General features: G+C 43.5%; 1 protein-coding gene across 3 annotated transcripts; it reads right to left on the minus strand.

Moving 5' to 3' along the window:
• Positions 1-3,383: 3,383 nt before the first annotated feature.
• Positions 3,384-13,921, minus strand: IL22RA2 (interleukin 22 receptor subunit alpha 2). 3 transcript variants are annotated; one of them, XM_048935012.1, is made up of 5 exons: positions 12,683-13,921; positions 9,985-10,135; positions 9,262-9,440; positions 8,183-8,352; positions 3,384-7,748 (listed from the first exon to the last, which is right to left on the minus strand). In XM_048935012.1, the coding sequence occupies exons 1-5, from the start codon at positions 12,885-12,887 to the stop codon at positions 7,593-7,595; spliced, it is 861 nt and encodes a 286-aa protein (XP_048790969.1). In that variant the 5' UTR covers positions 12,888-13,921; the 3' UTR covers positions 3,384-7,592. The 3 variants fall into 3 exon arrangements, with proteins under 3 accessions (XP_048790969.1, XP_048790968.1, XP_048790967.1); XM_048935011.1 differs by lacking the exon at positions 12,683-13,921 and adding an exon at positions 11,055-12,291; XM_048935010.1 differs by lacking the exon at positions 12,683-13,921 and adding an exon at positions 11,055-12,291 and having other exon boundaries at positions 3,384-7,802.
• Positions 13,922-17,621: the final 3,700 nt, after the last annotated feature.

The raw sequence follows: 17,621 nt of genomic DNA on the forward strand, positions 1-17,621 counted from the left end.
AAAGTGCTATTGAACTTTTTTCTTTTCAAAGAAATGGTATCTGACCGGAAGCATTCCTAAAGGTTGCCTCTGTTTTTAGTAAGAGCTATGACTAAATGTGTTAAAGACTGATCAGAGGTGACTGTTTGGGAAGTACCGACTTCACATTGGAAAACTCAGTCTGGAAAACAAAGGAAATATTTTTGGCCACAAAGAATAGAAACTTGCTTTGGCTTTTCACTTGAAAAACATAATGTTTTGAAACATATTTTAATAAATGTTTTCATTTCAGTAAAATGCCATGTTTTCATTAGATATATTTCTCTGGAAGTGTTTTCATTGATCCTACTTCCATGCAGTGCTGGGGTTTGTGGAAAATCGACTGATGCTTCTCTGCTGTTCAGTTTGTCCTCCCCAGTTCAGATCATTTGCACACTTCATTCCTTACCATGACTGGCTGTCACTGGACCTTGAGATGTCACGCTTCTGGCTACAGGGCTCAGGTTCTTGGATGTACAGCTCTTTCCTTGGGTCATGGTGACTGCTTAGTTTTGAACTATTGCATTTCCTACTTTGTCTGGGAGTAGCTGGATAGTTTTTGTGACAGTGGTCAATCATGGCAAGATTAACAATATAATGTTCCTTTTGATGACTGTTGGTAATATAACTTGGTGCTTGCAGTTGCTTTTCATATGGTTCTATTATTTAAAAGGGGGAAAAAATCTTTCCATAAGCTATTTTTGCCAGCTATATGCCAGTGCATCCCAAGCACTGTATTTGCTCAAACTAAAGTTGTGGGAGAGACCCCATGTTGGAGCAGGGTTGGAGAGTAACCATGAATTGCAGCAAAGACAAAGTGTTACAGACTGACTGCAGCCCCCATTCTCTGTTCTCCTTCACCACTTGGGAGAAGAAAGAGGAGTAGGTGGAGAGAAGTGGTTTTAGTTTGCTTTTGGTTCTCGCTGCTCTAGTCTGCTATTAGCAGCCAATAAACTACACCAGTCTCTCTTATGTTGAGTCTGGTGATGGTAATTGGTGAAGGATCTCTCTGTCCTTATCTCAGCCCACTAACCCTTTTTCATCATTATTGTCTGTTGAGGATGGAGAGTGAAAGAGTGGTGTGGAGGGACCTAGCTGCTCATTGGTGTGAAATGACTACAAAATCATATACATATACATATCTTTAATGGTATCTATGCCGAGGTGAATCAGCCCCAATGTGTGTCTGGATTTATCTCTTGAACAGCTGCAACGAATAAGCTTTTCCAGTAATTGCAGCTCCCGCTACCATGGATGAATCTCTCTTTTAACATCTTCTTGATAATGGCCCTTTGGGCTTAAAGACTGCTGTTGAAATATCTCTCTGAGCAGAATGCATGAACATCATGCCCCTGTAGGTGTAAGGTTTCTCTTTGGCTGTGGACGCTCATAAAAATAGTCTTTCTCTATACTAATGTAGCAGTCCTTTTCAAAGGCACAAATTGCTCAGTGTCTGTGCCAGCAGTTAGACATGTAGCCATCCAACTCACTTTGCTTGTGTTTTGTAGGCTGGTTCAAATAGCATTTCTCCTCTAATGCTGCAAGCATTTTATCCCCAGTCACTTTCTGTGCACACTGTCTCTTCTTAGAGAGTATTAGCCTTGTATTATTCATTCTGCTGTTCCTCAGAATCTTTTTCATTCTGCCTGAATCAAACTTTTACATCTGTTTTTGCCCCACTTTTATGTCTCTCTTTGCGTTTGGGAACACAATTAGTGATCAACTTGAAGGGTGATTTTGAGTCAACTCTATTGTTTTTCTTTTTGCTGATAATTTTAGAACCTTCATGCTTTCCAACATAAAAATCAAGAATAAGAATTTAGCCCTGAAATAAGAGTTCATCCCAGTCCTATGACAATCAAGTGCATGTAATACCAGGTTTTAAACAAACCCAGTGTTCCATAACAGTGTTAATAGTACTTGCTCATCCATTGTTTCAAAATGAAAAACAAGTGCTTATGGCTGTTTGTTGGAATCAAAATGATTTATTACAAAAATAAATAAACAAAAAACCCAAAATTAATAAATAGTGCCCCCATCATGTCAGAATGACATTTCTTGAATGACATAAGGACATTAATGTAATGGTAGTTTTACAATCGCTCTTGTAGGTACAACAGTGGATGCTCGCTTGTTCCTTCTTCTGTTGAAGCATAAGAATGCCACTGAAGTCCCCACCATGTCATCCTGCTGGGCTGCATTTTGTCAACGCTGAGGGAATGTGTTTATGTGAATCAGTGTAAGGTGTCCTTACATTCGCTACCTTAGAAAAAAGCAACATACTTTAAAAAATAAAAGTGGTTGTGAATCTTCAGTGTTTATGTCAGGTAAACTCCTTTTCAAGAATTATCCTTTTGAAATTTTCTTTTACACATCAAGACTCAACCTTCCTTTTTTTTTTTTTTCCCATCTCAAGACAAAATTCTGGCAGCAAGGGCTGTTTGAGACAGGCCTTCAGCAAAATCAACTTGTAAGACCTGAAATGCAACAGCAAGCTATTTCATCATTTGGGAAATTCAATTGTCAAGCTTTTTTCTTCTTGAAAACATTTTATGAAAGAACCTGAAAACAAGCAGCTAAGGAGATTGTATGTTTTTACGGTGATGAACACCAGTGCCATTTCTTTCCCTGTTTATCTGCACATGTACTATATGTCTTACGTCCTTTGTGGCAAACTAACTCTCAGGAGTTGCTTTCTTCTTGCTTCTTTTCTTACTGCAGATTAATACCTTCAATCATTGAAGCAAACATCAAAATCCATAGGAAATACACAGAAAATCATCTAGTTAGGAGAAATTCACTGCGAGTGGAATACTTGATAACACCTGATAGATCTGATGCAAAAAGCAACATAATTTCACAATCACACCCCACCCTTGGGCCGTGAGGAAGGTTCTTACATGAGATCAAGTCATGCAAGCAAATAACCCCCAAGTTTACATCTGATTATAGCAAATATATGGGAGATGTGAACAGGGTTGGCCCAGTGCTAGACCATATGATGAACACCAAGGATCACGGCATTGTATGAAACTGGGCATCTATATGGTACAGCTGGCTATGCATAATATTCTCCTAATTTATAAGGCTGAAGCATCTGCTTCTACTGCTGTTGCTCCATCAGCTTTTCCAGAAGTCTGCTATTGAATGCCTAGTAGTCAAATATTGCAGTTGTGTGTGCCAGTGGAACGGGAAGTTGATATCATTTACAGTGGGAGATTAGGTGCTACTCTATTCCACAGATAAGGTAATGTTCAGCATGGTGAGGTAGAAAGGGTTGGCCTTGTGGGATGGGCTCCACTTCACAGAAAGATCAATAATGGCGTACTCTAAAAGATGTAATATTTATTTCTTGTTGGCAGGATCCCCAGCTGTGACAGGAGGATGTGGTCACATGAAGCCACTGCAACAGGCTGTGTGTGTGACTGTGGACATCCCCAGTGATGCAGCAGGCGAGATCTTAGAGAACAAATTGTGCAAGTCCTGATTTTGTTCTTCTGCTTCATCTTTCCACTTTATGGAAACGCTGTGGCTCTAGTAACCAGTATTTTATAGAATTGTAGTATCATAGAATGACTTGGGTTAAAGAGGGCCGTGATGATCATCTAGTTTCAACCCAGGCTTTAGCTCTTTGCTTGGAAGTGTCTGCTCTGCAAGTGGGAAAAAATCTGGGGGGAGGGTGTTTTCAGCTGGACCCTGCAAACTGCTTGCCAGAAGTACAGGCTAGCTGGAAATGTCAGCAACTGTAATCTCATGAGCCTTAGCCATGGCCTACATTAGAAGATGGATCCTGCCAGGCACCCTCTGCAATCAGAGGCTCTAAAAGGCTGGCTTGTGAGCCTAGCTCCTTCCAAATGCTAAAAAGGTGCTTGAGGCAATGGCTTGTAGGGGAATTGCATGGACACTACTCTCCTCCACCCTATTCAGGCTTCATTGCAGAAGGCCCTCCATGGTTCGCAGCAGAGAAGAGGCCAGGAGAGTTCCAGCATGTGCTCTACGTGGACAGCCCCATTCTGGGGATCAAGCCAACAACTTGAAGGCATCCTGCCTTGTGTGCACATGTGCTGAACACCCCACATGTCAGCTCTGAGAGGTAGACCCACACCAGAGACAACCTTGTACCCATGAGAAGGAAGGGGGGAGAAGGCCAGAATTCACTTTTCCAATTATTTCCACACTGTCTTGCCTTCAGGAAAGCCCCGCTGTAGTTCAGAGCCTAGGAGAAAGTTATTCCTCCTTTTTGCCTTCACAGAGATATTAACAGCAGTGCAGCATGTGGGGTAAGGCATCCAAAATTTTGTTTTTAAAAGCAACAGCATTACCAGCACTGTCTAGGTGCTGTGGGTGTAGATCATGCAGCTGGTACCTGCATGAACCCTCTGTTCTGCAAACCCAATGGAGCTTGTTGTGGGAAAAGGGCACTACTGCTGCCTGTGGAGAAAAAATATGGCACTAACCATTTTACCAGAACCTTCCCTAGTAAAATTACATTGCAAAGCCATGCCAAAAATAAATTCAAATTCCAAACAGAAAGAGAAAAGTGACTTTTGCAGAAAATCATGCGGTTGTTAATAATAAATAAAGTTGCTTTCAGAATGGAAGCAATTCCTGCAACTCTTGCACCACTTTCTGTAAGGCTGTGTTGTTGCTAAGGAAGTGAAATCTTGTTAGCAAATATGACAGCACAAGACTTCTTCAGATTTCTAATTCTTTTTCCCTCTGTACAATTCTGTATAATTTTATCAAGTTAAAAAAGAAAAATAATTTGGTTTCCAACTTCTGTGAGTCCATAGGAGTTGGGAGTTGGACTAGATGACTTTTAAAGGTTCTTTCCAACTCTGAGGATTCTATGATTCTATAGCATGGCACCTACTACATTTCTAGCCAGGTCCAAACTCTTCAGGCATCTTCTTTATAAATTCTGTTGAAGATTTAGAGTCCTAAACATTTTTATGCTCTAAATCTGACATGGGTACTGTATCTAGAGACTGTTCCCTGACCAGGATTAGTAGATGTGACCGTAATAAAAGTTTATCTTAGTTTAACAAGGGTAAAATGAGCTGCACTAAGGCAAGAAGTGAATTTGAGAAAGAACTTGAATTACTGCATATATCTTCAGGCTGTGGTAAGTCACAAGTGGATAAAGTCACCAGTGCTGCAATACACAACGTGCTGTTTCCTAACACTTTGCCTGAGCAGTTTTATGGAGGTTCTGCCCAGTGCAAGGGGTAGAGCAGGGCAGCATCGTGCAGGTTGCATGCAGTTCTTGCAACTTATCAGCAGTTGCTGAGATCTGGAATTTGTCATGGGGCTCGGTATTGTTTCAAGGTTTAAGTAGTCTCATTTTCCAAATAAATGTAACTGAATTAAGAAACTGTGCAACAGGGGCACAGTAAAACCACTGGAAGAAGAGGGAGAGGAGTAAATAGGGAAGCACTGAGCAGGAAACCTGATTTTATGGACTAAATGTGTGGACATGATTAGATTCTTGCAAGAGAAGTCATTCAAATACATCGTGTTAGAATCAGATGGCAGAAATATTTAGTATGTGATGTCTTTTTTCATTTTGGTGAGGGCACAAGTGACCAGCATTCACTTACTTAAGCATGGCCTCTTCCCCAATTCCTGCTGCTGGCATCCTGCTGCTGCTTTCAGCAGTGCTGCTTGTAGGTGAGGTGCTGATGACAAAAAAATTCACCCCAGTATCTGTAAATTATGGGAAAAGTGGAGAGCAACTATGTAGCAGGGAACTCCATTTACCCAAGGGTAAAACTTTGCTTTCTTACGCCTGGCCCCCTCTCACTGCCTCATATAATTCCCAATAGTAGAATGATGTTAAGTGCAAAGATTATTATTAGTTACAGACCTAGTAGAACTGGCAAAAGCCACTTCCCTTCTCCATTGGTGGCTTGGTGTGTATCTACTCAGTCCTTGCCCAGGAAAACTTTTCTCTTGTGAGACAGACAAGGAAGAGTTGAATCGTTGGAAATCACAGGTGATGGATAGAGTTTGTTCATCTTTATTGGTTTAAAACACAGTTCTCTTCCCCCTAAATGTCTGTCATTAACTGAAAGCAAGGATCTTTTCCATTTCAGTGTACATGATTTCCTGTCTAATTGTACAATGGTTTCACTACCAGAAATGTTACACTGAGGACACTATGAAGGCGTAGCACTGGGCACACATTTTAAAGGACTTCTATTTCACTTTCTTCTACAACCTTTGTTATAGAAGAAACAAAGTGTTTGAAACTTCTAATTCATAAATCATATTTTAACTCCAAGTTTTAAAGTAGAAAACCGTAGAAACAATCTTAAAGATATTTTCACAAGTGGTTTTCACATTTTTTTTATTACAATATAAATGCAGATACATATTGTCTTAAATTGTGCTATAGGGAATACAAAGAGTCCTTGGGATTTGTGTAACATTAAATGATTAATAAAATTAATTATTTAATGCGGCAAATTTTAATTTAAAAAGCATCCACATGTGTAGTCCAGCCATATTCTAGACCCCAGATGTCAGTTTACAGCTGGGCCTGTAACAGGAGGCAGCCTCCACCGTTACTGCAGTAACTGGGAAGAGAAAGAACTGCTGCTGCAGTGCATGTTTAAGCAGCATGCTATGGAGTTCAACTGAAGATGCCTTCTGCCTGCACCCCTCTTGTACCTCTGTAAGCTGTTCTGCTTTGTACAGTACAGGGAAAGCTCTTCATCAGTGTAGGGAAATCACCTAGAAACAAGCTCCTTAGCCTGAACTATTGACTGTATCTCAAGAAAGACTAATGTTATGCATCACTTGATGAAGTAGAAGAAAGAAAATCTGTTACAGTTATGCTATAGCCAGGAGGCACCCAGGCTCAAAGTCTGAAGATTTCCTAGTTTTCTCTCTTAGAAAGGACCTAAACTTAAGCTTGCTGTGGCCAGTGTCACAGATGTCCTAATGTGCTTTGCACCTTGGCACCTGCAAGGCAGGATGAATAGTAAATCTCTCTGCTGAGCAAGTGATACATTAATATAATACAGTGATTGAGGTGAGAAAATAGACTATTCAGACCAGCTAGTTGAAATAACTCTTGCATTCTGGCTCATAGAAACTCATGAAATTTCATAAACGACTCATTTTTAAACACGTAACACCTAAATAATGGCCATTAAGTGAGGATGGGTACATCTAGACTAAACACACTGGGTAAATCCCTAGAGATGTTGCAGCAGAATTGCCTGTTAACAAAGCTGGAGACCACTCATTTTCCTGGTTAATAATTGCATGATGGCAATAAAAACTGAGGAAACAATATTATGCATAACTGGTTAAAGAAAGGGAAGAAGGAGGCATTTCTGAGCACTCTGACAGCATGCAAATAATTATCCCCACCGTTCTTCTAACCTTTTTGGGCTTATCATTCTCGTCTGGAGTGAAACGAGCCAAGAAGATGCAAGAACTCTGGCAAACGATGCCCTCTGAGACAGCAGCGTTCCTGCCATGTGCCACCTTCTCCTTTTGGGGAGCGGGTGGGTGTCAGCTTGCTTCATCTTCTCTGGCTCTGGCCTGCGGCAGCGGCCACCTGGTCACAGCAGCACAGTGCACTGTCTGTTGCTGTAGGCACTGCTGCGGCCCAGCACCAGCACTGATGTTCTAGCCACGATGCAGTAGCTGATTCCCGGCCTCAGGTCTTCTATTTTGATCACTTTGTCTTTTCCTTCATACACCAGCACTCTGTGTTGCTTCAGACAGAGGGAGGAGAAACAGCTGGTCATGCATGTGTGTCTATGACTAAGCTGGGAAGGATGAAAAGTTCAGAGCAACACATGGGTTGGCATTAAGTCAACAAGATTAACTAGCATTAGTTATTTATGTGTTAGTTTTGGTGTTGTTTTCTTTTCTTTCTCAAAAAAAAAAAAACACCCCAAATTGCCCTCATTTCCCAACTGTTTCAACTAGGCTTTAGATTCTGAAATACTACACCAATGGGAATGAAGAAAGTGGGGATGAATTACCACCCAGTTCAACCAAATTCAATTCCTGAAAAATAAGCTTACTTCGTGTTTAGATACTTACACAGCCATTTACACTCTTCCAATCCCAGAGGGCTGAAGAGTATGCCTATATTCTCTTGGCTTCTCAATGGTAAAGAATTTATATCTGAATATGTACTTACCTCATCTAGCAAGTTGTTAATTATGAAGACTTGGTACAGAAGATCATAATAATTTGTCATTGGTATCATGCTGCCTCTCTTCCTTTTATAAGCCGAACGTGGAGCCTGGAGCTTTAGTATTACAAATTTGTTGCTGTGAACCACCTTTATTGTTGGAGGTCCTATCATAGCTAAGGGTATAAACAAAGCTGTGAGTATGATTGTAGCATGTTTATTAATAATGATCCACAGAACAGAATGCTTTGGATTCTTTGCCCTGATTCTTTTTCTTCATGTTTTTCTGCTATCTTGAGCTGCAGAAATGTTTGAACCATTTCAGGTCAAGGACAGCTTCAGTCATTCTTCTCCGAACTCATGGAGCCTGCTTGGTTAAAGACAGCTGAGGTTTCACATGGTGCCTGTGTACCCCTGAAGGCAGTGGCTGCCCCACATTTTCTCGGGAGGATGTGGTGCAGGGCAAGGTGAGCTGCTGTTGCTGCAAGATGCAGCTCTAGCTCAAAGCATGCGGTCTTGCCTACACAGGACAAGTTAGTTTGTGCTTCAGGGCTGTGGAGTGACTTGTGTTGGTGAATACACTTCAGTTTTACATTGACCAGAGAGGGAAAAAATTGATAATTTATGGGAGCTTACTGGTAGGTACACTGACACTGCTTAGTGTGCTAACAGTCCTGCAGTTTCATTGTGCACTATGGAATTACAATGGCTGTACTAACTAAAAGCTCTGTGTGCGCCCTTTCTAAATACACCACTGCCAGGAGAATACCAGCAGCCCCCAAAACTGCTGCAAGTATTTTGTGGAGTTCCATGCGTTGAGGAAGAGGTTGAGAGGAAGGGAGCCAGGGATTTCTGATCCCTGAATTGTAGCTAAGATGCTGCTCATCTGAAATTGGTTCAAGTGTGGGGAAAGTTATTATGTCGCAAACACTTCACCTGAGAGCTGTGGACACACAACTTCTTTCGGTACAGTCTTCTAGCTAGAAGGGGATCACTTTTGACAGCAGATTGGGAGCAAAAATGCTGTGCTCCATGCTGCAGAAAACCCAGCCCCATGCTCAGAGAGCCCGTGTGTTTGCACTTACTTTCTCGCCAGGGAGTGAACCTGCAGCTGAGGCTCCAGTCGGAGCGGACATCAGTGGAAGCGGCTTGCACCCTGCTGTAGTAAGCCTCATAGGCGTCAGAAGTCTCCTCTGTCAGGTCGCAGAAATGGCTCTGAATCCCCCAGCACTCTTCTTTGTTTTGCCACTTGCTCTGCCCATACCTTTGGGGAAAGGAGGAGCAAGGTGAGCCCTAGCTATCATCAAACAGATTTGTGCAGACTTGTAACAGTCTATTCCCCAAAGGAACCAAAGGCTTTCATGCTGTGAGGTGCTGGACCAGATGTGCTGGGGACTGGACCAGGCCTCCCTTGTGGAGCAGGCTCCCTCTGAGGAACAGGTAACAGCACTGCACCCTGTGGCACAGTGGCCACCGAACCCCTGACTGTGCTTCTGCAAGATGCCTGGCCTGCCAGACCTGCCTGGGGCAGGCTGATGGTCTCAGAGGCCCCCCACACAAACTGCATGTATGTGCCATGCTGAGGTGCCATGAGGGTGTGCGTCACGTTGCTAGACGCGCTTGACCTCCATGTCCTTCAGGCTGCTCAGCTGCACTTTACGGGCTTGTGATAAGTGCAGGGAGCTGGCAGCGGTGAAGGACATGGCTGTGCCCCAGGTATCCTTTGGCACCTGAGAGATCCCTTTGTCTTGCCAAGCAGGGATGGGCTGCTGCTGGATGAGGCATGCTGGAGTTCCCCCGGCACTTACACTTTATACTGCACAAAGTAGAGCGTGGTTTCTCCCTCTCCAGCCCTTCCAGGCAGCCAGCGCAGGGTATTGTTGAAATTCAGTGAGTAAAACCGTACCCCCCGTGGCTTGATTGCATCTTGCAGGTCTCGATTTTCCAGGACTGGAATGGCTGCAAATAGTAAGAAACAGTGACAGCACACATTTCTCTCAGGCAGGCACCTCTGCATCCAGGCACACGCTGCTCGGGTGGTTCTAGGCTAGCAGCTGGTAGGGAAGTTCAGTCTGGGTCTCATGTTCCAAACTTTCCACGTTGCAGTGAGCAGATGTAGAAATTACAGACCACAGCCAGGATTGTGAAAGGAACAAATCGTGGAGGTTTTTTTTGTTTGTTTGTTTGTTTGTTTTTCTTTCATAATTGAATTTACTGCCATTAAAGATGCCCAGTGGACACCCTGGCAGACAAACCCTTCCGATCGGCTCCTAAAGCATGCAGTACACAGCTGCACAAGTAGTTAAAGGTAGGTGCTTTGTCCTTCCTATCTCAGATTTAGCCTGCAGGAACTATATTTTAACAATGGTGTATAGTATACGGTATCTATGTTTTAATAGTTACCACGACTGTGTTTGTTTGTTCTTGCCTAATAGAATAGTATCACATTCACCGTTTTTTCTCATCTGAACTGATGGAAAAAGCTGTCTGACAGCTTTCAAGATAAGCTGTTTCCAAAGTGAAACAGATACAGGTGACAAAATCAGTTAACACTCCTGAAGCATCCAAATCCTAACAGGTTTCTGGATTTCATGACCCACCTGACTTCATGTGCCCGCAGTTTTATCTGCAGTATATCTCAGAACCAGAGACTCAGACACACAGAATTGAACTGAAGCTGGTAACAGAACTGTAAGTAAATGTGATAAACATCACACTCATTTCAGCTGCATTTTGAAAGACAAAATGAGACTAATTTGGAAATGACAGGACTTCTGAAACCAGCCTCTGTATCCAGAGATTTCCTGACTTGCCCAGCTTTGTGAACAGACCCAGCCCTCCTCCCCAGGTAGGAAGAAAATTGAAAGCCTTTACTTACTGCTTATCTTGTCCTGCAGCAGGTGCATCAGAAAGCAGAGGGAGGAAAGCCTGATCCCCCTCATGCTTAGGAGAGCAGCTCCATGACTGAGAGCATCTCTTTTCCTCTTGGGCATGTCTTATGAGGAAGTAATTATTAAAATGACTTCTCCATTTATAAAGTCCCTGCTGTGGCTTTGATTTAATTTAGTTGAGAAACATGAATTGTTCTAAATTAAACACAAGCAATTGTTCCTACTTGGAAACTGCACTCACTCTGAAGTTTGGAACTAATTATGAAGCAAACCAATGAGAAAAATGTCCTTTTTTTTCAGGGACTAATTCCCAAATGTCTGGCAATATTGCTTTATCCCAAAAATATGTCACACAAGCTTGTGTCTTCGCTCTGTTAGGATATTGTTTTTCAGCTTGCCAGTCACTCAGTGCTGCAGAACACAAAATCTTGCTGGAATAACACAAAACAGCGATGAGATGTCATCTTGGTGGCCTGTCTTGGGGTCGAACACAAGAGTGAAGGCTGTCGGAACATTCAGTGCAGGATGCCATTTAGGATCATGTCATCAGAGGGACACGGGGACATGAAACTGCTGCAGTTTTTGCTGTGGAGAGATGGTTGGAGGCTGGGGCTGGCTGAGCCCAGCCCACTGGTCAAAGTGCCACTGTGTATTGGACACACGTTGGGCGTACTGCCACACTGTGTGCACCACGGCAACTCTGAATGCTGTACCACTGGTATGCATATCCCACAGCCCCAGAATGGGATGCTGGGCTTGTGATAAAGTGATCTCACTCTGTGCTGGTAGGTCCTTTATTGCTGTGTGTGCCAGCCTGCAGGGGGCCAGTTGTTGCCTGATGGGTGGTATGGACAATGTGGTCATGCCGAATGCCGGCACACTGGGTATCCCAGCATGAACCAGGTGCCCTCACCTCCTGCACACATCAGTGGGCAAGAAGAGACAACCCAAACATGCACAGTGTAGAGCAGCACACAGTAGTAATGCCCACCAATGAATAACCAAGGTAGAAACCACCTGGTTGCAGGAACAAGTCATCTCTGCAGAAACTTGCCTAACTCCTCACCTTGGCTTTGGGAAAAAGACAGAAGAAAACGCTGCCAGGATGAAAAAAAGTATAAGTTATTGTGCAAATTAAGGTGTTTTTTTGATCAAAAGGCATTTGATTGCAGTAGGCAAACTAAACACAACCTAATCAAGAATCTGGTCTCGGTGGCTTCAGCTGAGCACATGCACATCATCATGTGCACACTGAATTCGCAGCAAGCACATTAAAACTGTAGATGTGTAACTGAATAGCTAGTTACCAGAATGTGGTGTTAGCTGAGAAGGAATGCAGAAAAGAAAAAAAAAAACAAAGAAAGAAAAGAAAATCAAGGTAGAAGGTGGGGAGGAAGTCTTGGCATTGCTTTCTGGGAATTTTGTATCTATCCATTTACCAAACACATTTTCGAAATTCAGTGACTTTTAAGAAATTCCCCACAAGACACACAATGAGTATTTCATCATGTTATGTGAGCTCAAGTGTGGGAATAGGGAACTTTATGAACTGATCAGCAGGCTGAAATGCCATCAGATTTCAGTCACACCTGTCACAGATTGTGTATTTACTTACTTGAATTGTACCAACACACCTTACCAGGACCCAAGATTGGAGCTCTGCCAGAATCACTGCTGGTGGCAGCACCTCCCATGACAGCAAGACCTCCCAGAGCTGGGATTGGGTGGCTACATGACTGGGACCAGGCTGGATGCCCCTTTGGTTCTCCCTTCCAAATACAGAAAGACTGCTTCTTGCTATGGCTAAACACCTGGGTCATGGAAAAGGTCAGGGCTTCCCACACAGCATCAATAGTGCTTGTTCTGTAATTGGGCCTGGCAATGTAATGCAATCTCTTCACATAATTTCACCATTATTGAAACACCCACTGATAATCCCCGTGTTTTATCTGTAACATTTTCCTTCTCAGGATCTTCAATCATGTCTCCCCAGTGCTCTTTGCGATAAAGACAATTACATTTTAGTGAGTGGCAGCTGCACACACCCATATAGACATACTCATCTTGAGTGCAACACATCTATAGCACATTTAAATAAATAAGAACATATAAGAAACAGTACTGCTTAAGAATACTTTGAATGGTACTTACAATGAAATGAAAATGAAAACATTCCTTTCCCCAGCAGCATCTACATCAGTGCTTACTTACATTGCAGAATTTGCTTTGACCCAGACCTTTGTGACACAGCAGTTCTGTGGTTTTGTGAACAGACAGAACTGAGGGCACCAGAATTTTTTCCATTCTTGGAATAAAAACCTCTCCAAATACTGGGTAAACAGAGTTCTTCCTCTTGAAGAATGGCTATTGCCACACAGAGGTGAAAGCTGAGTACCTTCTTGCTGGAAGCTGCCTGACTCATCCCATCTGATAGCTCCACCTTATTGCTTTATTTTCTGCTAGAGCAAGATATTCCTGACCGTAAGAGAGAAAATGTGACCCCAGAAGGGCTCCTCCCGCAGCCACCTCTACGACTGGGTACAGGTCTGCACATAGGTTTCATAGGCTCAGACCCATGCAACAACCTCTCTTGGCTGGTGGCTCTGGAGCTCAGCTTGTCCAACCCAATGCTCCAAGCTGATAATAGGGTCACCTCACACATAACCACTCCCACTGAAAGCTCCTCCCTCATATATCGAATCGGGATTTCCCTGCTGCAACCCATGACAGTGGCTTTTTGTGTTCAGGTTGCAAGTCTCTGAGCAGAACCCGCCTGTATTTTCTGTAAGTGCCCCATTCATCCAGCTGGCAACAGTGCTGAGATCCCCTCCTAATCCACTTCCCTGCCTCTTCTGGCACATCGTGTGCAGCAGCCCTTCACTGCCTTACCGGTGACTTTGAACATGAATCAAAAAAACAAACAACAACAACAAAAAAAAAATCCAAAAGAAAAAACCCACATCAACCACCCACATCCAAGCAATGGGGACTTTTATTTCTCAGCCCTTCAGGGAAGGGGCATTACATCACAAGAGTGATTACAGAAAAGTTTCTAAGGAAGTGAGACTGACTTTCTCTATATACTGTGGGTATTCATTGCTTCCTGCCCACAGGTGTGAACTGTTTACCTCTCGCAGTCAGTGGGCTTGCCTCAACGTTTGGGAGATTACAGTAAAAAATGCCAAGTGCCATATCTGCACTTTCATAGTAAGAAATGTGAACATGCTGAAAGCTCCCTCTGTAGCAAGTCCTTATTTGCACTTGAAATATTTATTTAACAACGTGTGAGACATTGCCTAGCACCACAACATTAGTAACCAACAGCAAAGTTCACTCTCTGTAGAGAATGTAAATACGAAAATGGTGCAAAGGCTGTTCTTCCATTGACAAGTTTCTTTAACGAGGCTGATTGTTTCTCTTGTTTGCTAAGCCTTATGTTTTTTTCCTACTGCTAAAGCACTACAGCTAGTTTTAGCACACAGATAAAAGAACTGGGTTCCGTCAGCTTGTGGGTCCCCCCCCAAAGCACCCGGAAGCTAAAGCCTACCAGCAGAGACAGGTGGAGTTACTATTACATAAGGTTTTTTGTTTGCTTTAGTTGAAGCAATGTTAGAAGTGTAGGAAGCATGCCAGGTGATTGCTTGGCCAGCTGAAACACAGATTAGGCAGGAGAGGCACAATACAAACATTGGGCATACCGCCTTTGTCCATCTACTGGAGCAAAGAGAGGTGAGTTGAAGGCAGGCAATGCCAGTGCCTGCTCTCTGCTCCACTGCCAGCAGCAGCTGAGGCAATGCCTGAGCTGTCAGCTGCATGGGCAGGAATTACAGAATGATAAAGGCTGGAAAAGACTTTGAAGATTACCAAGTCCAACTACCAGCCCACCCCCACCATGCCCACTGACCACATCCCTCAGTGCCACATCTACGCTGTTTTCAAACACCTCCAGGGACAGTGACTCTATTACCTCCCTGGGCAGCCCGTGCCAATGCCTCACTGCTCTTTCAAATATGAAAGTTTTTTTAATATCCGACCCGAACCTCTCCTCACACAACTTGAGGCCATTCCCTGTCAGTGCTACTTGGGAGAAGAGGCAAACCCCCACCTCACCACAACCTCCCTTCAGGCAGCTGTAAAGAGTAATAAGGTCTCCCCTGCTCCTGGTGGCTGCTATTGACCAGCATTCCATGATCCTTTTCCACTCTGCAGCTTTCCAGCCATTTTGCCCCATGCCTGTGGCATTGCGCAGGATTATTTTGACCAAAGCACAGGACCTGGCAAGAACCCATGCTACAACTTTTTTGCAGGCTGATTTTGAAACCCTTTGTGCCTTTCAGGCCAGTGGCTCCTTCATTACACTGCACTACTAACTGCTGACAATCACAGGGACTTTATTCTGAAGTTCAGATGTGCTTAGTTCTGCGAGGTTTCTGTGCAGGAAGGAAGCTAGGTCACGGTGTATGTTCACAGACTTTTTTTCCCTCCTCCCACCCTGCCTTTTTCTATATACCATTTGCATCTAGAAAATATTAAAGAAAGTTGATGTCCTGTCACTCATCTGTTCTGCAAGTTAAGATCCACAAGCATCACACCTCCCAGCCTGCAGGTCGGCTCTCTGCTCATCCTTTGGCTTCTCAACAGGGGCTCCCCATCATCTGGAGAGCGCACGCTAGAACTGAACTCTTCTAATGACCTTTAGCACTGCTATTCCCAAAACAGCCATGCCGGTGAGCACATGAGTTTTACAGGACTTTTTCTTTAAAAACAAAAACACAGCGACAGTGCCTCGTGTGGATACAAGTCTCCATGCACTCATGAATCTGCAGAACGAGCTTTTGGGACAGAATCTTTCATGCTCAGCAGAACTGGCTTCCATGCTGCTCAGCGGTGTCTGAGCTCACTGTGCTGTGACCATTTAACCAGAAAGAAGAGTCACAGGGTAACAAAGACATCTTAGTTCCCAATTTTTTTTATCTTACGAGAAATGAAATTTGGCTGTGCGGACCCTTGCATACCTATTTGCCTTCATCTAACTGGGGCTATTCATTAATCTGGTCACCTTTCCCCAGTCCTTGTGGGCAGGACTTGACATGGCGTACGTCAACTAAAACTGCCAATTTTGCTGCTCCTCCTGGAAGTAGTATAGAGGCATTATCAATAATCAGCCACTCAAATCATGCGTGCTTTATTCCAATTGTATTCAAAAAGACTTAGGAAAGGGGAAAAAAAAAAAACATCTAGCTCCTATCCAATGCCTGAAAGAAGGCCAGGCTTCTCCAGTCAGGAGGCTTCACTCAGTCATTATAACCTCACTAGCTGGCAGTGGAGAGGCATGGGGAATAAGGATGGGCAGCTGGGAAAAGTCCAAGTGGGAGAAGGGCCTCATCTGCACCTCTGGTCTCTCCCCTGCACTCACCTACTGCCACATCCAGAAGGACGATAGAGTGAAAAGAATTGCACTCTATTTTAAATCTAAAGGGACTATGTATGCATTCTGTGGAAGGGTATTTTTGAGAGGGCATAACCTTTCAGAGCGTGTGCTACTCCAGAGATGTCAGCACAGGAAAGAGCTGGGTCAGACCTGGCACTGCCTCTGACTGCTGCGCCGCACGCACACTGCAAGTATCTGACAGCTTCAGCATTAGTTCTGCAGAACACAGCAAGCTGGCTGGAGGATGCTTTTGGCTTGTTCACTCATTGCTTGCTCTGTTTGCAATGCGTTTTCTCTTTTAAGGTACGCCCAGACACTAGGAAATGAAGTTTCTTCTGCACAAAACAGACGAGAAATTAGTTATTGGCCCAATCACAAATGGGCATGTAAAAAATCATGCACAATTTGTACAGTCATTTCTGAGAACCTGAAATCCTAAGGCTTGAATCTCCTAGCTGGAAGCAGCATGAAGAAAGCACTATTCTTAATGTTAAGAAATTACTCAAAAGGAGGAATTTGGATGGAGGGAATAGAAAATGCCTCGAAATGGCACATTCTAGATTTGCCTATGAAATTAAATCAAAACTATTTTAAATCCTGTTGGGTAAATCAGCATGACAGTAGCATCTGATTTCCAAGATACACATCAGAGTGCACTTGCTCACAATTAAAAAGTGAACAATATATATCTAAGAGTCTTCTATTTATTTAAGCTTCAAACAAAGATGCTAGTAGGAGTTTCAGGGAAACCTGGCTTTCCTCACTCTGTAGCAATGAACCCATTTGAGCATTTAACCCTCAGACAACATTTTTAAATAGCGTGTGAGGACAGTCCCCAGGCTTCAGCATCGGACCCGAAGTTGCTGCATGCTGCATCAGTGGTGTGAACAGAGCTGCTGGGCAAAACATGAAACTGCAAAGCTGATGATGTAGCCAGAACCAGTGGATCACAAAGAGCTCCTGCTGTGTGCCAGGCCCCCATCCCTCCAAGACAGGGGAATGGTGCTGTATGACCTCAAGGGAGAGAGACTTTTCCAGTAAGAGGATGCAGTCGTGTCCTCTGTGTCGATCAGAGGATCGCCGTTGACTGTACTAGGTGGTATTTCACTCAAACTCTTGAGAA

This window comes from Lagopus muta, chromosome 2 (genome assembly GCF_023343835.1).
Source record: "Lagopus muta isolate bLagMut1 chromosome 2, bLagMut1 primary, whole genome shotgun sequence".
In the NCBI taxonomy this organism is placed as follows: domain Eukaryota; kingdom Metazoa; phylum Chordata; class Aves; order Galliformes; family Phasianidae; genus Lagopus; species Lagopus muta.